At 39.3% G+C, this 24910-nt stretch overlaps 1 protein-coding gene across 6 annotated transcripts in view; it reads right to left on the bottom strand.

Annotated features, from left to right (window-relative positions):
- ATP2C1 (ATPase secretory pathway Ca2+ transporting 1) overlaps nt 1-23769 on the bottom strand; it is a 62895-nt gene extending 39126 nt beyond the window's left edge. The window contains exons 1-2 of one of the 6 annotated variants that reach the window (XM_048300607.1): nt 6496-6584; nt 5503-5653 (exon numbers count right to left, since the gene is read on the bottom strand). In XM_048300607.1, the coding sequence (XP_048156564.1) occupies nt 5503-5508 (6 nt within the window). In that variant the 5' untranslated portion in view covers nt 5509-5653; nt 6496-6584. Of the gene's footprint in view, nt 1-5424; nt 5670-6191; nt 6277-6495; nt 6585-21968; nt 22055-23359 lie in introns of those variants that run through there. The other 5 variants (XM_048300616.1, XM_048300596.1, XM_048300587.1 and 2 more) reach the window with 5 other exon arrangements.
- Between the last annotated feature and the right edge of the window lie 1141 nt (nt 23770-24910).

Raw genomic sequence — 24910 nt, forward strand, 5'->3', positions numbered from 1 at the left:
AAATTTATGACTTAAAAGTATTTTAAAAGCCTTTGTAAAAGATTCTGTAGATGGCATCTGCTAACCCATTATCCATTTTATCCTTTCTAATTGTTTAGAGCAGAATGTTTACAAAACAAATAACTAGAAACAGATGCTTGCCCAAATTTATACCTTGATTACTGTATTTTATTTTCCCTCTCTTCCCTGCATTGTAACTTTATCATTCCTTCTAGCTTTTATAAACCACACTGCAAATGTCAATTTTATCACCCAGTGTCAATTAGGTATCATCTCAACTCTTCCACCCAATCAAAACTAAAAATCTATTTATTAACTTATGCCACTCCTGCAAAATTCTGCCGTGGTCTGTGGGTGAATTGATACTGAATGGAACCTATGATTACATAAGGAACTGAGTCAAGCTAACAGGTCTCACTTGTCTGTCCCTCACCTTCTTCAACATTACCTGAACACTTCATGAACCCATTCCATTGTTCCACTCAACAGAAAGCTGCCCAACAAGGGCAAGGGGAAGGAAGGGCTGGGCTAACCTTCTGCCAAGCCAGCAAGACAGAGAAACTCAACAACGAGAGTCAACGCAACACTAGCGCAGGAACACGAGTCAGAGCAGGATCTTCTTTCAGCAATAAGGAGACCCTTTTATTCAGTCCTACAGAAACGCACCCCAAGATGCTTGAAATCACCGTGTATTTGTCACTCATCACCAAAAAATATCCAAGTGTGTTGGGGAAGATGAAACAGGAAAGCCTTGGAAATATGATTGCCTGACAAAAGATTTTGGGAATATGAAAACTACAGGCAACATCGAAATGAAAGCCACTTTTGAAATACCAGGTCTTAGTTACTGAACAACTAGAAAACAATGGTATGGCCGACTGAAGTAATCCCCTCTTGATGGAACAATACCCTCTGCTTGCAAACAGGTCCAAGGGTCAGAGCAGACCCTACTAGCTCAGCAGAAGGGGTCCAAAGAGTAGTTTTTAGAAGTTAAGATGTAACACTCTATGGTAATATAAGAACTCTTATAGGCTGTATGTAAATGCTATAGGATTTGTATCTTGTATTAGATTGGTTAGTGACAATTAGAATATTCAGTACAGAAGATGATTTATTGTATTGTAACCAGGACTTCAGACACTCTCTCTCTTCTACTCATTCTCATTCTCTCTCTTCCACTTCCACTCATGCTCCTACTCTCTCTCTCTCTCTCTCTCACCCGTTCACTCTCTTGCTCTCTTGGGCCTGCTCAGAGCTGAGTCTACCAGCTCTGAGCAGTGCCCCAATACCCACGCCCTTTACAATAAACCGGCTGTGTCCCAAGACCTGCCTATAGAGATCTCTCGTCTCCATCCGTCACCGTCTACGTCCGGCCGTCCCGACTGGACCCCAGAACCACCAGTAACCTACACAAGTGAAAATGTTTGTTTCTCTTTTGTTGAATTAGCTGCCCTAAGAACTGTCTGCATTTTCCTTACAGCAATGCTTCTCCTGACTCACCACGAGATTACGCAACAGATTCTTCAAGTAAAGAAGTTACGAAGGGAGCAAAATAACTACACATACATTCTGCAACATCTGAACTCACACTGCCACCACGTTAAATCACTTCTAGGTTATTATACATTAACATTTCCAACTTACCTGCGTGGGAAAAAAGGGGAAAGAAAAGGCGAAAACTATCTAATGCTCCATCAACCAAACAGATTAAAAGATGAGTCTGACTGTTCATTTATAAAGGAAATACATGTTCCTAATGCAAGGCTGAGCTATATTAATTTAGCAGTTATTTAAATTATCGAAGTACTGTTTAAATATAGGAATGAAATTGGTCTTTAGTGAAGACTCACACTTCTTTTTAAAAAAAAAGAGAAAAATTTGCTTCTCTCACCTTAGCCCCCAAGTTAAAAAAATGTGACTTCTGCCAACATAAGTGTAAAGTATTGGTTTCTAGCTATCTGCAAGCTGCAGGTAGTAAAAAACTGTGATCAATGAATATCAAATTTCTTGTTTCACCTATTATTTTGTTAAGAAATCATCTACATTCCAAAAGGAATTTGAACTGCTGTGATAACACCAAGTCCATTTCAGAATCTCCAACATTTTCCATCGCAAATTTCAATCTGATTATTTTGGATATTACTTAATGAACAACTGATGATGCCACTCTGGAACCATTTAATTTGTTTTCAAGCCACTGCTGCTGCAGGCATCCCTTCCCCCTCTGCTGTCCGTTGCATGTACACACGCTCCACCCCTTCCTCAGTACTTACGGCTGCCTAATCCATGATGAGCCAGTCCAGGGTGCTGAAACTCACTGCACCCAAAACCTATTCACTGATCTTCAATCTGATAGTTTAGCAAGTAAGCCCATTTTCATCATTAAAAAAAAAAACCACCAAAACCAAAACCACCACCCACGAAACTCAGTAGGAAATTCAACTGCACTACAAGCACAAGACAAATTATTAATTTGTCAGGATTTTATGAACAACTAAAGTACCTTTTTCTAAGAAACAAAACAGTCTTCACTTTTATCTCCCTACTCATGCAATCATCAAAATTATCCTGAAATTACTACAGACTATAGGCTGAAGTTAACCACCATCTTTGAAGATTAGCTAAAGTTTACTAGGACTCAAAACAATGAGGATTAAGGAGGATTTCTGAATCACCACACAATGTTTTATCACATGCAGCAAGTCTGGTCTGAATTTTTGTACCAACCTTCCATATGATTTTGGGATAATCTTTTCTGCAGGAAAATGTTACTTTGACCTCTTCCATTAGGCTCTTAACAGTATGAAAACAAATACTGCCTAAGGTCTTGGTAACAAAACAGTACTCCTATTTAACAATTCGTTTTTGTAGTCATGGTCTGACCTCAAAGAAGCTCAAAGTCTAGGAAACCTGAATTATTCTTTATTTTTCTGCTAAAAGGCAGAAATTACAAAATTATGTTCTGTCCATACAAGATTTCCCTAACTGCCTACAGTTTAAGAAAAAGCTCCTCCAATGGAAAGAAGTCACTAAACTCCATCTTTCCAAATGGAAATACAAACATCATTCCTCTAACTCATAGTTTTATGATCAAGCAGAAATCTCCCTATGATGGGAAATTCTCTCTTCCTCATTACCATAAGAAACACGAATTTTTGCGGAAGTTCAATCAACCCAACACAAGAAACAGGAACCACAAAGTCTCAGGACAAAACATTAACTAGCCTAGACATAAACACACAATACTGTTTATGAGTACTGAATTAACACAGCAAAACATCCGTTTTCTAAACCATCTCACCACTTCCCAATCTTGAACATTCATTCAAATACAGGAGGGGAAAAAAAAAAACAACAACAACAATCTGCTATCTCTTGCTCAATATCTAAACCTAAGAGACCTTTCAAACACATACTTGAAGGAAAAAAAAAAGCTTAAAAATATTCTAAATGCAATCTTTGTTCTACAAGATTACAAAGATTATTCAGCTGTCACCAGGAGAAAATACATTAAGGAGCCTCAAGAGTGCTGAAAAGTTCCAATACAAAAGCTGTTGTGTCTAGCTGCCTCAAAATGTCAAGTTTTAGAAAAAGAAGGGCTCAGAAATACCAAGAACACCAAAACAGACAGTACACAGTTGTAAATATCCATGCCCATCTCAATTAATTATGAGATGGAGGGGTGTGGGAGAAGAAATAGAGGAGAAGAAGTCATTCATGTGTTCAGAGAACCACTTCAGTCTTTTTATCACACATCATTTTCTCCTACTCCCATAAGCTTACCCCATTTTGAAAACCCTCAATAAACCACAGCCTTTATTTCTGCCTTTGAAATATGCATTTGATCATATTTTAAAGTATTTTCCCCAAGATAAAGCCTTTTAATATTATTTCTATCATACAAATATAACTAATTTTTATGCATAGTTTATTTATTCCATAAGAAATGCCATCTTTGTGCATTTGGAAGAATAAGCCACACTATCACACAACTCGACTGCACACTACATCTATGATATACTATTTATTTGATAACAGAAGTGTAAGGCATTAAAAGTCTTTCTGCCATTTGGGTTTTGGCACACAGATACCTTTTTTCCCCTTAGTGTAATTCTATTCATCGGTATTATTCCTGCTTGCCTTCCCCCGCTCCCGGGCGTTGCCCATTCAAAACCCTTTCACTTACAACAGTGACTGAAATGCAAAGGCACCGACCCCACTTCTGTCAGCTATCCAGCCTCTAAAAACAAAGACCAATCTCCTAGAGGTGCTCTGTGCACTTCAAAAATTCCTGCCACCTAACAAGGTCCACGTTCTTTTTCACAAATATCCAGTTGGAAGACATGATGAATAGAATTTAAAATATTCTAACATGATTTTAAAGTTAGAAAAAAGTTCTGAAATGCCAGATGAAAGCAACCCATATAGTTTTCAACATGTGTTGCACTTCACAATTACCACAACGTTACAGTCATCCACGACAACCATATTTCAGAACAGAACAATATCCAATCATGAAAAATAACCTAAGTCTACCCCACAGTCTCAATTCAGTTCTTCATTCAAGTCAAAGTATTAAGAAAGCAGCCCTCTTTTGGGGTGGGAGGAAAATGAGCACCTAACATCTCATGTAACAACCTACAGCAAAGGAAATCCAGTAGCCACCTAAATCCCCATCAACGTTCAAAGAAAAGTGATGACCTAAGGTGGGGGTAATCAATGGTTCTTTTCCTATATGTATAATAATAAAAATAATAAATTTCAGAGATTTTCAACATAAAGAGTCACATAGAAAGAGAAACAAACAAAAAGGAAAAAAAAAATCAATTAAGTTCACAGTCACTGTCACAATGCAAAGGGGCTTTCAAGGTTCCCAGAGCATAAACTGAAGGCTGACACTAAAAAATTGAAGTAATTCCCCAGATTAAGTAATTTCCAAACTAGACAAGAAGGAGAACGCAAAATAGAACAACTTCTTTCAGTACTCAAAACTTCAGCATCACTTTTTAATTAAATACTGTCCAAGAGAGCAATTTGAGTAATTTTCGAGAACGTATAAATACACAAAATATTTCAAAGTAAAATGCAGCTAATACTTCACAATTTCATCCTGAAATAGATGTTTAAGAGAATCATATCATCTAAGCAAATACCAAGCAACTAATGCCAAGAAGCTTCTTTCTAAATAAAATGTTTCCATTACAAACACATAAAGCATTAAAACGCACAATAGATGTTTTAAGTAGCTGTCAAGAGAGAATAAAATCTCTCTGACAATTAGTTCTACAAGCAGCAGCAGAAATAAAGAAAAACGATGATGCTACAAATCTTAAATCTCAAAATGCAGACCAAAATCCCTACCACAAGATTAACACACGAGAGCAACCCTGCGAACCCCTGGAACGGTAAAACATACACACGCACCAGTAGGAGTTGTCACCAAATTGCATGCAAAAATCCTCTTAGCTCCAATGAAGTCAGTGAGTCTGATGAGACCTTTACCTTCATTTTCCATCGAAATTGTACTTGAGTCGATAGTTACAAAAGTCTTTAGCAACAGCAGCGCTGGAGCGGGAGCAGAAAGGTGAAGAGAGAAATGCCCCAAGATCCCAGGCAATCACAGTGCTCCCTTTGCCCCCACCTGCAGCAACATCTGCAAGAGAAACCAACGCTAAAAGAGGAAAAAATTATAAAAACAGAAACAAAACAAAACTAAACCCGTATGAACTGCCTAGCGCAGAGCAGCTCACGCACACAGAGGGAGCCCGCAGAGCTGTCAGAGACCACCGAGGATGAGGATTAGGATTAGCCGCCCAGCAGCTACAGCAACACGGAGGAGCAGCGCCGCCGCTCTCCCCTCGCCACCAGCGCCTCCAACAGCCTCGTCCCGCCCGGGGAGGGGCGTTCGCTCCTAAAAATAAACCCTCACCCCAAGTAACCCCCCCTTCCCCGCTCTGCCCGCACCCCGCATCCTCGGCGCCAGGCGGGAGACCGGGAAGCGGCGAAGGAAAGCGCTGCCTGCCCGAAGCGACCCCCGCCCGCAGCCCCCTTCGGCCGCCCCGGCCCCGCCCGCACCGTAGCGCAGGCCGCGGGGCAGCGCGGGGGAGGCGGCTGTGGCAGCGCAGAGAGGCGCAAGCGGCAGCTCCGGCACGGCCGCCGCCCCGGCCCCGCCGCCCGGCCGCGCCTCTCACCTCGGTGCGCCGGGGCGGCGCGGCCGCATCCCCGCTCCGCTCACTTCCGCGGGCAGAGGCGGCGGACGGGGCGGGGCGCCGCGGCGGAAGGGCGGGCGGAGCCCACACACGCCCACCGCCCACGCCCCCGCTGGCAGCGCCCGCTCCCCCCTGGCAGGGGCGCGGGGGGTGCTCTGTGCCCCGGAGCGGCTTCACGGGGCAGCTCTGCAGGCTGCTGGAGCCGAGCCGCGCCGCGGCTGAAAATAAACGCATGTGAACGCCCAGCCCCTGCAGGGAGCCATGGAGGCGCCCGGCCGGTGCCCACCTCGCCTCTGCCCGGGCAGCAGCCGCACGGTGCCGCGAGAAGGCGGATCCGAGAGCGGCGTTGAGCGGCCGGCGCGGGGAGCGAGGAGCACCGGGCTGTGCTGAGGGGCCCGGCCCGTGCCCTCGGCCCCGCCGGGCCCGGCGCCAGCGCCGGGAGCCAAACCCGGCCCTCCTGGCGTGGGAAAACAACCCCGTCATTCCCGCTCGCCTCAGAGTGCTGCTCTGCTGCCCTCCCATGAAAACCGGGGTCACGCACATGGAGTAGAATCAGAATCATCAAGGCTTGGGAGAGACCTTGCAGATGATCCAGTCCAACTGTGCACGCAGCACTACCACTGAGACCCCTAAACCGTAACACTCAGTGCCAAATCCAGACGCCTCTTGAACACTTCCAGGGGTGGTGGCTGCACCACCTCCCTTGATGGCAGCCTATTCCAATGCCTGATCATTCTAAAAGTGATTTTTTTTTTCCCTAATAATGGGAATCTCGCCCGTGCCATCTTAAGGCCTTAGGTAGCTCCTCTTAGAGTTACAGTACAGTCAGTCTAGGCTGGTAGCCCTGGTTGGTTGTGCACCACCGCATTATCATATTCTTGTAAATGTTAGCAGAAAAAAAAAATCGACTCAGTGCAAAATCTTAAACACATCAGGTAACTACTTTTAAAGGTAGGTTTTAGCTACCAATCATGAAACCACCAACCCTAATAACTAGTTGAATTCTGGGGGAAAAAAAATGCTTTATCAACTCAATTATGCTTATCTAGACACCAAAGGAATATTATTTGAAACTACTGTTGTGATGCTGAGCTCTTCATCTGGGGAAGTTTTTAAGTAAAAGTAACTTCCACTGAGATGATTAATTTTAATTTAAGGTATGATGTACACTACTAGTAAGAACAAAATGCCTTTCAACTTTCAAGGTCAAAATCTAATGAAGATGTGCTAATTGTAGGCTTTACATCCCATTTCTAAAGGAACAGTGACAACATGGTCTGAAAAAAGCACTTGCATTGACATCTCATGATTAACAACCTGTCACTTTGGCTTTGTTTTTCTTAAGCAGCAGAAGAAACCAAACTCAGTCTTTGTCAGTTCATAAGCAGCATTTAACAGAACTGAATTTTAACATTTCAAATAAATCTCACAACTCATAATAGCATGCCTCTTGAAGCTAAAGAGCATCCTTGCTTCTTTTGAAGCTCTTGAAGATAATTTTGAGTGCTAATGTAATATAGATTTGTCAATATATTTTGAGAGGTAAAGAAGAGTTAGAAGTGCTGCCCTAAAGTAAAGGCTCCAGATATTTGCATTCAGGAAATTAAGATGACAACAGACAGGTTAATAGTTTGAGATTACCTAGTACATAATTTCTGACCTGTCCCATAAAGTTAACATGTTACTTGAGGGTCTCCATGGTTACTCTGTGAAGTATCCCACTACAAGTGGCAGTGACTCTCTTCCAAGACAGCACTTCTGTTAACTTGTATGTAAGGCAAACTAAGAACCATTCCAAGATACTCATGACATGCTCACAGTTACAGTGCCACAATTTCAACACAAAACTGATGCACCCAACAAGAAAAACATTTAGTTACTTTGTTAAAACAGGCAGCTCTTGCTTTCAATATCATATGTTATCATTAAATATTAAAAACTTAGGTAAATGTTTCAGGAAGGAAAAAACCAAAGCCTGTAGGTCCTAATACTGTTTGCATCCACAACATGTTTGGACTTCTTTACATCATGAAAAGTTTTGGGGAGAAGGTTGGGAGTTCCTGAACATTACTGAGCTTGTTCACAATTGAGACCTAAATATCTGTGACAAAGTCTGCATACTAAGAAACTAAGAACTGTGTTCACGTATCTCACAAGAAGAGAAGTCAAAAGCAAGTCCTACTCTACAGCAACACCTAAAAAAGTTTCATCTTTGAGGCTTAATCTCTTTCACACTATGTACATCTGCCAATATTACAGCCTGTGATGGTGCCAGGCAGCTGGAAAGCATCTCTTCAGCATTATACAAGGACTATATCCATCCTTGAAAATTATATTACAGTTTCTGCCATATTCCACACCTGCAAACAGTGGCTGTTTAATAGACAATGCTCAAAGTATTTTATTTACAACTGCTGCTAAATATTGTTTCTTCAAAAATCCCATCCTTAATGTGAGCTTGATACACAAGAGGATTAGGACAGCCTTAATATCTTCAGGAAGCCTCATTAAAGTGTGTGGCAAAGGCATTATTTGGCAAACCAAAGCACATTATTAAAATATGATTGCAGAGATAAGTCTGAAATTTAAAAAAAGGCTTTGCTTACAGTAACCTGTTGTAGCCAGTTGTACTCACAAATTACAATAATATTTGTTTTACTTCTTTTAATCTTGAAAAAAAATCTTGCAATAAAATTTTCCTCTGAATTTCCAATGAGCAAACATGTCTAGCACAAACAGAATAATTCCAGTGAAAATACATATACAAACCAGAAAAAGATACAAAAACAGTCCTTAAATGTCACAGTTAGGAATCTCTTTAAAAAAAAGAGTACTTGAAAGGATATGCAATACTGATAGGTTTTGGGGGGAAAAAAGACTGAACAGTGGTGGTTGATAGCTCAGCATTTTCTCTTTCTAGTTCACAGTCTGGAAAATACTTCATAAAAGCAAGCAAACCTTCTGGAAAATGTTTTGCATTCAGGAGAGTGAAGTTTCAGGAGCATACAATGGCAACTTAAGCAGCCCCCTGCCCCAGGCGTTCTCCTTCTCTTGCTGTGTTGCCAGGTTTCAGTGCCACACAGCACCACCTTAGCATTCTGCATCAAAAAAAAAGAGTTCCTGCTGCCCAACCACCACCACACCACCACTCCATCCCCTCCCTGTCCTTTTCCCCACAGAATTCTCATCATTTACCTCCTATCAATGGCCAAGTCAGACTTTGCCTTCTGTGAAGGGCTGTCAGCAGCAGGCAGCCACTAGATTATTTCAGACCCACAACCACAAACTGACCCACAGCTAAGTTCATGTGGGAACTGATTCATGTCTGGAATAACCCAGCACATCAGTGAATACAGACTTCTCTAATTAAATCAGAAGTGGTTGTTCTGGCACAGCCAAGATGCTGGAACAGGTATGGGGTGCATGAATAGGCACTGCTGCTTTCAGTACTTTTTATGGTCCCTTAGGCTTTTAGGGCTAAGAAATTGGTTGTCTATGTTTTGTTTACATGTTGGTTTTTTTAATAGGCAGCTGTAAAAAAGCATACATAGCTTCTGTGTGCTGAATCTAGAAGCAACCCAAAAGGCTGTTTTTAGCTGTTTTTCTATTTCTTCAGAACAATTAAAGGCCTCTGGGAAGCTTGGAAAAATTAAAAAGTAGTAAATACATTAAATTCCAGGAAGTGCCATCAATCAGTTGGAAGCAAAGAAGGGAGAATTCAGTCTAATGGCATTAAACAGATAGGCTTTAACCTGCAGCTTGTTTATATGCAAGCTGAACTTCAAGTTTGGTTTAGTCTTTGGGATCTCAATCAATTCATCTTCATCTCAATAGCTCCCTTGTGCTACAGCACTACCAAAACAGTAAAATGTGTTTTAAACATAACAAGGATACCTATAACTGCATTGTTCAAAGATTAGAGATTTATTACACAGAATCCTGTTGAAGTCACTTTTCAGACCATAACAGCCCTTGAAATACTTGTTGCTCTGAACAAGTGAGCTTCCAGATCCTTTTAAAGTATCCTTTTATAGTATCCTTCTGAAGATGCATTTGTTTAGAGTCTGTCAGTGTTGAGTGTTACTGAAATCTATTACAAATTTTGTTAATCTCATGAGAATTTATTTATACATTATAACAAGAGACATTTTTCTGATAGTACTTTAATAAGGACAAAGCTTTCTATGGCACTTCAGTTTGGGTCAGAAAGGGTTCATATATGTTCCTTCTGTCAAAACAGGTTTCTCCACTGCTCGCTTGCTTTGCTTTAGGTATAATTCAAACAGCCCTCAATACACTGAGCATAAATTAGCTTTCATGGTAGAAAATAATTGGCTTCTGGTAAGATGGATTTTCATTTGATTTAATCTCATTTTTTGTTGTCTTTCATCTGGAAGTCAAAAAGTCACCAGTGCTTTTACAGTCCTCTACAGAGTACTTGTATGACTGGAGTCGGGACAGGGGAGGAATGACACTGGACCTTCTAATTTACACACTTTAAATGACACATCATTTGTAAAGCCTGTGTTGCAAATTTCATCTCCACATCCTTTCCATCCATGCTGTTCAACAGCAGATAGAAGCAGATAGAAGCAATCACCTCATCTCCAAATAGAATTCTCCAGAGGAAAACCCAAGGCAATTCCAGCTAAAGTTCAGATGTTTGTGAGTGTGTGTGTGTATGTATAAAAACAGTTCAAGTTTAAAAGAAGAAAAATGATACCGTTTTCCCAAAGGAAATAAGTGCTCATTTAATTTTATAATTCTGAGCATGTTAAGATGTAAGAAACATAACTACATTTTCAAATTACCTTAACTCAGCCCTGTCTTGACACTGTGCAATTATGCTAATTAAAGAACTTTAGTTTGTGGTAGTCTTAAATTTTGTTTCACTGATTTTTAAACCACTTGAATTTAACCCTGTCATCCCATCCCTAAGTAGCATCCCTACCAATATCATACATTCAGAGAAGGGGTGCAGCACCACAGCAGTTTAAGTTGACATAAAATCAGGCTTCTGTGATTGCCTTTTTGCTTGTGCCAAGTTCTGTATGGCCCTGACACTCTCCTCTCTTAGTAACCCAGCTCAGGAGGACTGATCTAGCCAGGAAGAAAGCCTACCTCAAAAAAGGCTCTACTGCTGAACTCCCAGAACTAGTGCAGGAAGGCAGTGTGGAACAGTCACAGGACTAAAACCTTTTATCCGTTTGAACTGTTGTGAATGTATACTCAGAGCATTCAAGAAAATCAGGTTTAATCTATCCTTCAGGGAAAGACTAAATTAATTCACTTTTCTGACCATAGCTCTCAATTTATCTCAAACCTGCATTAAATCTTCCATACTTTTCTTCTCTCATACCTTCCTTCTCATCCACATATTCAATACTCACCTGCTATTTCTTCCTTCAGCTGCACCATTCTGAAATAGTTAAAAATATTAATTGTGCATTTTCCAGAGAGGTTTCCCTTCCCATTATTTAAGATACACAGAGCTCTTCAGCTGTTTCTGTTTTACCCTCAGTGACTGTTTTCAAAGCTGACTGCTCCAGTAAAAGTTTCACTACTAATGTGGAAGCTCTCTCAAGTGCCTCTATCCTATTTACTGGAGGCTTCACATTTCCAGAGACATTTTGTGAAGTAAAGATCTAGTTTCACATTGCCTGTTAAAGACAGCCAAGAAACATGTGCTCTATAATTGGAATATGCGGTGAAGCAAGCTACTATTGGAAGTCTTGGCTGAGGCAGGCAAAATGCCTTTGTTAGGATGTCTGCTACAGGACAAAGGCTCCACTCCTCTGCATTGCCAGCTGCAGCTACCATCCTGTTGTGGTCTGAATACAGCAGAAGGTGGAAAACTCTTCCCTAGTAAATGTTTATGTCTTTCTGAAGGAGTACTGCAATTTATTACATGGCAAAGAAGGCACCCCATTTACTTTTAAATTATTTCAGTTACATTATAGCAAGATGTCTGTGGTGGAGAATAAAGACATTTTGGCAATGAAACTATAAACAGCTAAAAAAAACCAGAAACAGCAAAGTACTTTCATTTGAGTTGATTCAAGGCTAATGTGCCAAGAATTTCAGGAATGCTGCATATATTACAGACAAGTAAGCTTGCCAAGTCTCTCTTGGAAATTCTTCTCCAGGACCATGGGTGAGAGCAAAACAGGGCAAAGGTAATACTCAGTAAGGAGCTGGCAGTTAATAAACAGATGTTTACTTAGTTACAGCATTTCAGCTTCTGGCAAGAGTAAGATGATTTGTTTGATAACACACTTAAGCATAATATGATGGGCTGTGAAATTTTATTCAGACTCAGAGCCAAAAAATGTTATCAAGTGAAAGCATGTGGCAGCTTTTCAGGTTGGGAGGAATTTGTTACAAACTTTTGTTTTATGGGAGAGCCCATATACCTTTTTATTTTCAGTATTAATAAAACTTGTATGTAAATGGAAGTCAAATATACAGAGGATATTTTCCTCCCTCATGTCTTAAAAAGAGTGGTCTGAGGTCACATTTTTAAAGCTGGTAAAGGTTACTGATAAAAGCAATTAATGTAGTGTGCTTCTATTGCAACTATGTGCTCTATCATAAAGACCCCTAACTTTAAGATAGGCCCAGCTGGTGAATTGAAAGACTAAATATGTATTCAGATGCTTTCTTTCTTCTTCAAAGTCAACAAAAAGGCTGCAGGGGGAGGAATAAAAACTACACGCACAGGTTATGTAACATTTAGAAACTTAGTAAAATACCCAAATTTAACAAGGTTATTCTGACCTCATCCCCTATCCAGCTACACAAGCTTGTGCTGGGACAAAGTGGAGGTGGGAACAAGTGTTCAGGAGTGTTTCCATACCACTGCTAATCAATATCAAACTTCAGCACTAGGGAATTAAAAAGCAAACACACGCTTCACAGAAGGCTCCTGTCTGCCTTGAAAAGAGGTGCTAAAATATTACCCAGCAACATCATCATCTTTAGTAGCCTAACTCTAAATAATAGATTACGTATTCAGTCCATGCATCACCAAAGGTTGCATACAGCCCCAGCTGAAAGTGACAGGAGTGGATATGGGAGGGACAAACCCTACAGCTATATTATATAAATTGGGAGAGTATATTCTAGCAGGCTGTCGCAATGGGAAGGTTAAAAGGGCCCTGAGGTGTGCCTCGGTCTCCCAATAATTCAGCAGCTAACATCAGCTGCGTTCTGTGCATCTGCAACAAGCCAAGAAGCACCAGAGGAGGGTTTAATTTAAAAAGAGTCAAAACTCGTATCGTAGGCCCTCCTCCTCACCCTCAGGCTAGTGGGGACATTCAGTACAATTCAGCATGACAACTGCCTATCCAGAAGGAAGAATAAAATAACCCATTTCTCATTCAGGAAAAAAATTTGGCAGTTCCCATTCCATCTTTGAGGGCCTCCAGCCTAATCCAGATCTGTTGAGGAGTTGTGAGGATACAACTCTATAAATAGAGTACAGAAACTGGTAGTGATAAATAGCAAAAATCTTGTTTCCTATTTGAAGTTCAGCTTAAAGTAAATTTTAACCCTGAATTTCCTATATACTATTTTAAAACTTGACCAGAATGTTTTGACATCTAATGAGAGACATGATTTCTATCCTATATCTTTCATATGTCATACAATATATTTAAGGTCAGAAGATTATCTTAAGTTGTATTAAGATACTGTTATGAGAACATACTTATCACATCACATGAAATATATTGTACATTTTATATTTCTATTATTCCTATTATAGCTATGATTTACTTAATCATAAATCTGTTTATCATTAGTTTACCTATTATTAGGTTATGTCAAATAATATATCTATCCAGCCATATATCTATGACTTACTTAATATGCTGAAATAAAAACATACCAAGATGTAAATGTCTCTGATTCATCAGTCATTCACCTGTGGAAAATCATCCATCCAGGGAAAAAACAAAACAAAACAATCATTGGAAGCATTGTAGTAGCAACGTGGATTAATCAGAAATTGCTTATGTGTGTATGCATTGAGAACCAAAATCTTGATTTTGCTTCCCTTGAAGTTGCAAAACAGGACTCCTGGATTATGTTCTTCAGTAGATACAGATTTCAGTAAACCAGGTGCTTTTAAGAATTCATCTTCCATATCTCCCACAATTTTCACTCCCAATTGTTTTCTCTTTTTCAAAAGTTGATCTTTGGTTTTTAATGGCCTCACATCTTCAACATTTATGTACAGTGTGATGCTGTTTTTCACTTCCAGGGACAGATTATAAAGGATGCAGAATAAACTAACCTTAGTGTTGCAGTTTTTCCTGTTTATATATTCTGTTTTATCCTAAACCATAGCCTCACTGTGACATCTAAAGAGAGAGAGCTAGGTTTGAATAAATCAAGCTTTGCAGCAATTAAGCTGTTACATCCTACAGAGTGTAATCAAGATACTGCTCCTAGGGTCAAAGCATAAAGAATGCAGAACTGTAGCAGAGAAACTGAAAATAGGTGAAGAAAAATAAAGTCCATTTTCAGACTTGCCAAAACCTCTAAAACAGCATTTCCTTTTGCAGTTTGTGGCAAAAGGAATACCACCATTTGCCCCACCAAGCCCTAGGCCACCTAAAGAAGTACATCCACACTGAAGAAAAAAACAAGTGACTTCATTTTTGCATCTCTGCACACAATGGCTTCTGATCCCAATGGGAACTTCTTAGCAAATATTTTCTGATGAGTCTCAGATTTATTGCAGGTATGCAAGCTTCACAAGCACTTCTCTTTAAACAGAACTCTTTTCTTTTTTTGATATATTTAAATGATTTTGAAGCAGCTTAGTCATTGGCGACAGCAATTCCAAGCAATCTTTTAAATAACTGTGGCATGACATCCTGTCCTTCCATGTGAAATTAGCCCTGCTCAAACACAGAGCTCTTTGCAGCACTGTAACTGAAGGAGCAGCTACACGAAATTTGGTCAGTTTTAAAAGTTTCTAGCAGCAAGGCCAGCACTTCTGAGTCCTAGATATAGGATGGCTGCAAATATTTTTTTATTTTAGCCCTCAATGAAAATGCCATGTGTTACTATGAAAGACAGCCACTATTATTAAGACTGCTTTTACTAATTCAGGTTCCCCGCTTTGTCTTCAGGGCTGGGCTTAGGCTGTAGCTGCCTAAAACTTACTTCCTGTGGATGCAAAGCAAGTACCATAGAGAGGCTTGACATGGCAAGAATGCCAGAGGAAGGTTACAACCCAAAGCCTAACGCCTGTAACACTGCTGTGTTTAAGCTTTTGTAGTTCCTGGGCTTTAATATTGTATTGTTTGATATCGTGGAACGGTGCCATTATATCAAAGAAGTTTGCCTGTGCTGAAAAAGGCTTCTAATCCTTTTAGTTGCATAGAAAATCTGGAAAGCATGAACCTCAAAACTTGAATAGAAAGGCCAAATGAAATTTCTCTGAAAAGAAATCAAAATTTGAAAGGCTAAATCATTTTTGTAATTGTTGCAATTGACAGTCCTGGAATTTCAAACGTTCAAAAGCATTTTCACCTAGCCCTTTTTAATGCCTCTTGAGCAGTTTCAGCTCTGATTATTTTTAAAATATGGTAAAAAACTAGCGCTGCTGTGTTTCTGTCTAATTTCCTGGGGAGAAATGTAAATAAATACATGTGTTACTGAGCGCACATGAGCACAGTACCTCTTAACTGTGGCGCAGGTTCGGTACATCTGATGGTGCAAGAAGCTGATTTGACAGGGCACAGCTGAGGAAATTCAGTTAAGAAAACAGAAATCAGGCATCTGTTTTGTTTGACTGTCTCAGAACTTTAAATGCTCCCTAAGCTTTGTTGGGTTCCTTGTCTTTCCATGACATTAGAAATGCTAACATGAAGGCTCCAAAAAGTAAAACTAATCCATCTGTATCTGGCAGACATATTCTTATATGAAAAAGAGAGGAAACAGGACAATAAGACAGATTTTTTTTTTAGTTACAAATAATTTGTTTCATTTGTACTCAAATAAAGCTTCAGTAATTGAATATATCTTAGTTCTCGAATCTTTTCTCTTGGCGTTAATCCTTGACATACTTGTGTTTACATGTACTGTTCTACCAGTTATTTAAATAAAGCTGTAAAAGTTGAGCTTAAGGATTAAAGAGAGAATAAGCTTTCTACTGCACAGCCTATTCTGTTAAGGTTTTTGTTTCACTGGATTTGAGAAGTGGCAGTCCGCCTGCCGCACTCCCCTCCCTTCCCCAGCAATGGCTGTCAGCAACAACCATTCAGTCATGATACTGCCTAAGTGAAGAACTGTAGAAACACAGAATTGTTTGGGTTGGAAGGGACCTTAAACATCATCTTGTTCCAACTTCCCTGGGCAGGGACACCTTTCACTGGACCGGGTTGCTCAGGGCCCCATCCAACTTGGCCACATCTGATTGAGGCAATATCTATGTCACAAAAATGCCTAAATTAAAAACAGTATTTCAGGAAATGTAATACAATTTAAAATGTCAATGATGTAAGATTTCTTCAGAAGATCATATCAAACAGACTCCAAAAATAGGTATGCATTGACCATATAGATTAATACATTTTCAACATATTAAAATAAGAATTTGAATAAACCATTAGGCAAGAGCTGCCACAGTCCATCAGCAGCTAGATAAGTTCTATGATTTCTGTTTGGAAAACAGCTCCTTTTTGCTTTTGTGAAAAAGGCAGAAGCTCAGTGCCTTAGAATTAGGATCCTTGCTTAGCCTAGTGGTTTCTCCAAGTGGTTTGTATTAGTTGCTGGCTTCTTATGGCAACATCAAAACCTGCTCATCTTAAAAAGTGTCTATATAGATAGACATCACATATGCTTGAAAACTTGTCTAGTCATGTCTGATAAAAAGCAGTGGAGACCCAGCCTGTGGTTGAAATATAAGATGGTAATTCAACACAGAGGTTTATCTGAAGAGGCAAAACATTCAAGCTTTGATGCCACTGATCATAATTCAAGCAGAAATTCTACTTTGGGTAAAAAAACAAGAACCTGCAAATCCTTGGAAAACTTCATACAGTCCTGACAAGAATTTCTATATGACTACAGGAGGAAGTCTAGTGCAAAGACAAATCAGACCACATGGGGATTTGTTCTGATGCAGTCTCTCAAATGTTGATCTAAATGAGCTTAGGAGAAGCTAATGTGACAAAGAAGATACCTGATCTACCCATCTCTATCAGAAGACCTAGAGTTTTCCAAATGATTTTGTGAACTGTAAGGAACAGTTAGATCATAGTAATTGTTTTGACACAATGGATTTAAGCATAAAATATTAAACAACATAATATCCATCAGCCCCAGAGAATCAAAATGTTTTAGATTCTGGACATACAGCATCCCAGGGATACACAGCACTCAGAGCTTTTTATGCTTCAGAACACAAATAAGAGAAATGAGGGAAAAATTTTCATTAGAAAAATGAGTCAAGTCTCTGTTTAACCACAAAAATCAGAGTGCCTTAGTCATTCAAAGCAAGCAGCATTTTCAAAGTGTCATCTCAAATTTAACATATACATTAGTTTTTGCATACCAAAAAATAAAAATACCACTGTTATTAAGCAAACTTAACTAGACATGATAAAGCCATTACAATGAACTTTTCATTAATAGCTATACAGATTTCTTAGCTGTCCTAGTAGAGAAGTACTATGTCATCTGTAATACCCATATATTTCATAGATAACTTACACTGTAAACCTGAGGCACCTACACTTGTATCTTGAGATACAGAAACCTTTAGAAAAGCAAAACAAAGCCAGAGTTCCTCTCTCTTTTCTTTCTTGTTTTTTTGTAAGCTAGTAGTAGCACTTGAACTATCACAGCCATAATACAAGCATTATCACTGTTACAACTCTAGCAACCACAGATCCCATCTCTCCAGAGAGAGACATCTCTTCACACTAAGAGACAGCATCACTTCCAGCTAGAGGTTAACCTCTGTGCAATGGGAGGTATTCATCTCAGAGCAGAGATGAAGTGCCAGCTATTTCAGCAAAAGCTGCCAGATCTTTTACTGGATAAAGTCATGTCCTGTTCAGACCCTTTAGCTGCATCCACAGTATCTCATCTCCAGGCCAACTAACTAGATGTCTGAAGTCTTTCCCACTTGGAAAAGCTGATTCTTGCAAAAGTCCCAGATTGTCGCCTGAAATGTGTACCTAAAATGCCTGTAGTCCTGTAATTTCAAAAACTGTGTGTCAAACATATGTCCAATTCAGTTACATTAATGTTGCTTGGTGTACAACAACTGCATTTACAGACAAAGTTGAACAGTGACAATTTGATTCAACTAATGTAGATTTTAAATCTGTAAGGAATTATTTCTTCATTTCAGTCTGACTGTATATGTAACAGAGAACTTCCACCTGTAAACTGTGCACAAGGACTATAACCTCTATTTCATCTGTACAAAGTGTTTTATAAGCACTTCTAACCACAATTTCAGAGTATGGACTGACAACAGATAAATTGTTCTAGATGTTAAATACAGATTGAAAGGTGGTACCTTATATCTTATTTGCATGCAACCTGTGAGCTTTTTTCTCCTTGACTAAAAACCCATCCTTTGTGAACACTGTCTTCCTCAAAGATAGTGTTAATTCCTCAATTACTTTGAGATAAGACCTTGACTTGAACATAGTTGCCATTTTTGAGGAAAGCAAAAGATAAGGCAAAAGAACAATGCACTAAACAAGCAAGCATCTGATACGCTCTGTTAGGAGAACATCCTCACAAGAGGATCTGTACTCTGTTCCTACTCAGACCTTAGAAGGACCTACAAATCGTGCCCATCACAGTTAGAACAGAGATTTGAAGGAAACACAGCTTACTGCAACTCGGCATAGATGCTATTATCCAATTCAATTCTCAATTCAATCACTGCTTTCTAAATTAATTTGATTAGTGAACTTGAGGAAGACAAATATGTTTTAATGGCAATAGCTCTCTCATGAATAGGGGAGTGTCCTGCCTGGTCTCCAGCAGTCTGGTGTCCTCTGGTTGACTGACTTGTAAACTGACTGAGCTTCAGCAATCAACCACTACCAGGGATACGAGTCAAGGATGTTCTCAGTTATGTTCTCCAGGACAGGCTTTGGGAATTATTCTTTTGCATATTTGAGAGGTGCAAGCGCTGATGGGAGCTTTTCCAGTGCACAAAGTACTGCTGATTGTTCTCCCCTGCGTGATCTCTTTGATGTAATGCTGCTCTTAAAGGCAGTTTTAATAGGATGCTTCCCCTCTTACCAACCAGCCTCATTTTCATTAAGTGTGGGTGTTTCACATCTTTGAGACTCTCTATCCATGAGTTCTGCAGTTACTGGGGGAAAGGGACAGATACAGCTCACTTCCTTCAGAAAAGAGGCTAAAAAGGGTTCTGCCAAAGCAGCTCTTTTAATTGTTAAAGACACATACTCTCAATGCCAAGCACAATGTACAAATCACTCTGTGCTGCCTCAGTTCAGAACTCCCAAAGCTCACTTGGCGGTTTCCCTAAAGGACAAAGCCTCATCTGTTAATTTTCCTGCATAGAACTTCATTGATGGTATCACTCTTATGCATGAACTATTAGCTAGAGAAATTATTTTAGCATTCATCTTTTTGGCTGGTGTGTAGCTGAGCAATAATTCTAAAGCAGCATTGGCTGGAAAGGATGTAAGAAATGTCTGTTTACTGCTGGGATTCAGGAGGAAAGATGGTGGTTTCTCATCATAAAATGATGGTCCCTCCATTTGCTTTAGCATTGGTCACATGCTCTTTGGAAACTGATTGTGAATGAAAAAAGCATCCTGTAATTTCTTCCATGAAAAGATTTTATCTGAGTCCAGCTGGAATTTTCAACAGGAAGTCTAAGTTTTATGGCCATGTTTTGGAAAGAGGTAACCTTACAATACTCTTGAAAAGTAATTTCCTCAAATGTTAATGAGATATACTCTAACTAGCAACAAAGGCAAAAGAAAATCATTTCTTGCTTTGCCAAATGAATTGAAAAATGACTTCAAGGAAAGGAGATAATCCTGCCAGCATAAACACCATTAAATAAGCCACATACATGCCTTCTATTGTTTTTTATCTAAGCAGAGAGGCCTCTTAAACATATTGAAACAATACGCCTCTTATGTTTGACAAGAAAATAAGTGGCATGTTTCATTTCCTACTCAGACTGAATTAATATTGAAAACCTCATACATTCCAAGAATTTAATCATAATCATTTTAATGGAAAAATTCAATGTATAGAATTAGATAAGAATTACTCTTAAAAAAAATACATATCCCCCTAAGAAATAGCTATAGAGGTCTAGATAAAAGCCTTATTTAGCCAGAACTACCTCCTAAACTCAACTATGCTGTTAAAATGTCACTTGCTCTCAAAGAAACTCCACCATGTAGTCACAAAACACATTTTCATACCATTTCTATAAGACTTGTTAAAAAGCTTTCAGATTTCTGTGCTTCAAAACATTCAAGTTTGAATTAAAAATAAGGAAAAAATCTCAAAGATCAAAAATAATTCCATTATTGGATCATACTGATACTCCCTGAAGTCCAAGCTCCTGGACCTTCAGTAAGGAATGATTCCAGAAGGTGATCCAAGAAAGGAAACATTTAATACACTGCCAGTGTTGAAATAGTCCTCTTAAACCATATTGTATACCTGAAGTGACCAAATTTATCCTTCTTAGTATAAGTCTGGATGTTCTTATCTGTACACATGTCCTTCTTATAATCTGTTTATATCTTGGACTTCATGAAAATCTGTGGTAATTTCCAGAATCTGTTGTTTCTGAACAATAAACTACAGCTTTAGTTTTTACTGAAATATTTGATGTCTAATGTTCTTACTGATGATCAGTTTCTAAGCAACTGGTAAACAGGATTTTTTACTTGTCAGTTTCCAGAGGAAATTGCAACTCATTAAAGTGAGCTTGCAAAGCTAACCTCAGATTGTAGCCATTACACTTATTTTAATGTTGTATTTCATTTCTAATGTTTGATCAGAGAACAAGTCTCCAAGGATGCATAACTTTTCTGGAACATCACAGTGAACAGCAGTTCTTCAACAAGCCTCATTACATTCAGTGCACAATATCAAGCAATGTAAAGACAATGAATAGTAGCACCACATTCAGTTCATTTTATATTGATAAAGCTTTGTGTCTTGGGACTAACATGCTAATAACGACATCAATGCTTGTTTTGATTAAATGGATTTCTTCCAGCAGTGGAAGCAGCAGTGCCAGAAGTATATTGCACTAAAGATATTCACATCGTTGTGCAAGCAGAATGATTAAATTTAGCATCAAGTTACAGGTTGCTCTCTAATTCAATCTCTAATTCTCTCATTCAACTCCACCAATGAATGTTTAAGTTACAACTGGCCTGTGCATCCTCTGAAGTTCAGCTGTCAGGACAAATCTTGAACAACTCAAAAGTTATTAGCCAACTAGCCCTGCAGCATCCTTTGCTTGTGATTTTTGCCTTTGTGACTGGACAAGCATCACTATGTGCATCAGACAAAATCTATCAGAACAGAACATGACAATAGCATAGTTAGCATGTGCTAAGCTCTCTGTGGCTTTAATTTAATGCCCACTGAGATCAGTAAAGGGTGAATAGGGAAAAAACAACAAAAACCCTCAAAGAAAAAAGCATTTATCTACTGACAACATTTATTAAAAGACATTCAGTCAGTATTAAGCAAACCATCCCAAAGACTTACCCCGCTAAATAAAAGAATGTGATCCTCAGAAATAAAGAGCTTATTTTCAACACCATGCAGGGCAGCTTCCAGAGCAAAACTGCACTCTGTGTTTGGAGAGTCAAAGCAGCAAGTGTTACTATGTGGTATCAGCCCTGCCAACATCTGACAAACCCAAGGAGAATGAACACAATGTTTCTTTAAGCATGTAGTGCTTGAGCTGTTAGCCATTGTAAAAACATTAGGAGCAAGAAAAAGAAAATAATGAACATTACTGTACCAAAACAGGAAAAGCAGATTTCCCTCCCACCCACCCCCCACCAGTTACAGCCCTGGTACTTTTTTTTCCAAAATATATCATGGCAAAGGAATGTGTCTTTCTTTGCCTGATGACCTCTGATTTGGAGAAGTATGCTATTCAGCATCATTTAGCACAGAGAGAACATGTAAGTTTAACTGTTTCAAAGGAATGCAGAATTTCAGCTCTTTTTATAGGGTTCTTCTGAATGCTCATCACACAGCTTAATATCCGGGACATATTGGATGAAAAGGAACAGTAACTCATCAGAGATGGCCTCATTCCAGACTCACCCCTTCTCCCTCCGCCCATGCTAAACAGCTTCCATTTCCCTGTGAAACAGCAACAGCCTCAGATTACAATTCAGATCTCCTAAGGATATTCATGTTGCATTTAAGTCAAGAAATCATGATCTATCAAAACATTTAAGAAATCAGGTTACAAGCACTACTGCCAAGAATGCAACATTTTATTTAACACAGATTTACGTGACACAGGGCCCAAGTACTGACCAGTGCCTACACCTGACCTCAGAAGAATGGAAACCTCTTAGCAAAGGTAAAGCCCTTACAGAACAGAGAACAGCACAGCATAAAGCTCATGGCTAAGAGAAGAGTTAAAAGAGGGAAAGTCTGGTTTATTTTATATACCTATTTAGGAATTAATTTTGTCAAATATACCCGCCTTAGCATAGCAAGCAGATTCAAGACTATCTTGAATATAAGGAAGTTTAACCATTATTTTACCCAGCTAGTATGGAGATGAGTGGTTCAAGATGAGCTGGAATTACACTGAAAAGAACTCATGACAGCAGTGAAATATGGACTTCTGTGATCCTCAAGAGGCAGGCAATGACTACTTAAGGCTTCATGGTCTCAGACCCCAATCACTTTAATTGTCCAGTAATTTCCTCAGAATCAAAAATTATTTGTTCTCAGAGCAAATTGTTTCAAATTCATAGTGCTGTCATAAAATCCTAAATAGCACCATTACTCACAGTTACTGACATTTAAAAAGCAGTGCAGCTAAACTTCTGATCCTCCCCTTTAAGATATAGCTAGGTCACTCTCCAAGGTTACAAATTAAGTTGTTGGGTTTTTTAATTTGCTTTTACCTTTTCTTGAATCCTCTTGGCTTTCACTGTCGATACAAGTTTCCAAACTGCATGAATAGGAAGCTTTATAAAACAGGAGAAGACAGACTTATGCAGCAGATTATCCATAATTTAGGCAATTTCTCTTACTTCTTTCCTGTCTGGAGTTCTGAATGCATGTTTTCTGCCTCTTCCCAAAGACTAGTAGTCCTCGACTGTTGCACAATCCTTTTCTGCAGAGCAACTGGTGAAAATCAAAACATCAGATGCAGAGCCTCCAACAAATGACTAGTGTTAAAGTGCCACAAGGGCAGTGCAAACTGCAAGAACTGAGGGGCAGTCCTACCGAATGCAAATCATTTCCCTGGCAGCCTGCTCGAACAGCTCTACTTCGGGTGAGAACGTTCTGCTGCAAAAATCAAATAAGAGTAACTAGGTCCTGATTTTTCCTACCCCTCCTAATGCCTCTTCAAGCTTGTTCAGCTGCAGTAAAGAGGCTAGGGAACTGCTGCTTCCAGCACATTCACCCCTCCTCCTCAAGCTGTATTTCACCGACTGCACTGTCTGGTTTCACTTTTGTTTCACACACAATCCTGTTATGTGGATTTCAGTCAGATTAATGCTTTCTTTCATTCCCCACTTTCTAAACTGGAACTGCAAGGCACCAGTTACAGAGCCTAACAGTGCAAGCTCAGATAAAGCTTAGCTTGCAGCTGGGGGCTTTGCCTTGAATCTTACCTGCAAACTCATTTCCTTTCGAGTCATTACATTTGTCTTTATGACCCCTTCTCTACTTTGCACCTTTGATCAGCAGACAAGTATTTGTCTGCTTTTGTAGTGGATGGAAAAAGCAGAAAAGCACATTTCCAACGATTATCATCCTAAGTTCTTGAGTTTCAGAGTTATGGAAGTTCGGGTGGATGTCTCTCTTTTGTTATTGCTGACATTTTATGTAGAAAAGTCACAGGGCTGGGTTCTTATTACAGTGAAGCAATTTAGTCCTCGCTACAACTCCCCAGCTACTAACTGCAAGTTTCTTAAGTCTTTCCCAAGGTGTGTTTCTGTGTGTAATAAATTATTTTAAGGTCACTCCCAACCCAGGCCATTCTATAATTCTATTATTTAGATCTTGGCTAATACTACAGAATTTATCCTGAAACTATTAAATACAGCTGCTAAAGACTAACCAGGCAGAGAATGTTATGTGCCTCCTGTGCATCAACATTTGTGGGAGGCAAAAGAAATAATTTCTTTACCTTGTCAGCACAGTTTGTAGAAAGTGATCCACATGGTAGGGAAATAAAATTGCTTTGCAGGACTCTTCTCCCACTCCTCCTTTCTAGGTCTCACAGCTACAAAAAAAAAAAAAAATCTTTCAATGGATTCAGGAAAGAATCCAAGACAGATTTACATATTTGTTTTCAGTGTTAACTCATGCCACATTACTTGCACATATCCCTCCCTTCAGGTTTGCTGCTTGACACAGGCAACCATTCTGACATTTCATGCTTGGAAATGTGCCTTCAACAAATCCTTTTTGTGTTCCTAAATGACTGTTTTGCTGCTTATACT

This window comes from Corvus hawaiiensis, chromosome 1, assembly GCF_020740725.1.
Source record: "Corvus hawaiiensis isolate bCorHaw1 chromosome 1, bCorHaw1.pri.cur, whole genome shotgun sequence".
Classification (NCBI taxonomy): Eukaryota; Metazoa; Chordata; class Aves; order Passeriformes; family Corvidae; genus Corvus; species Corvus hawaiiensis.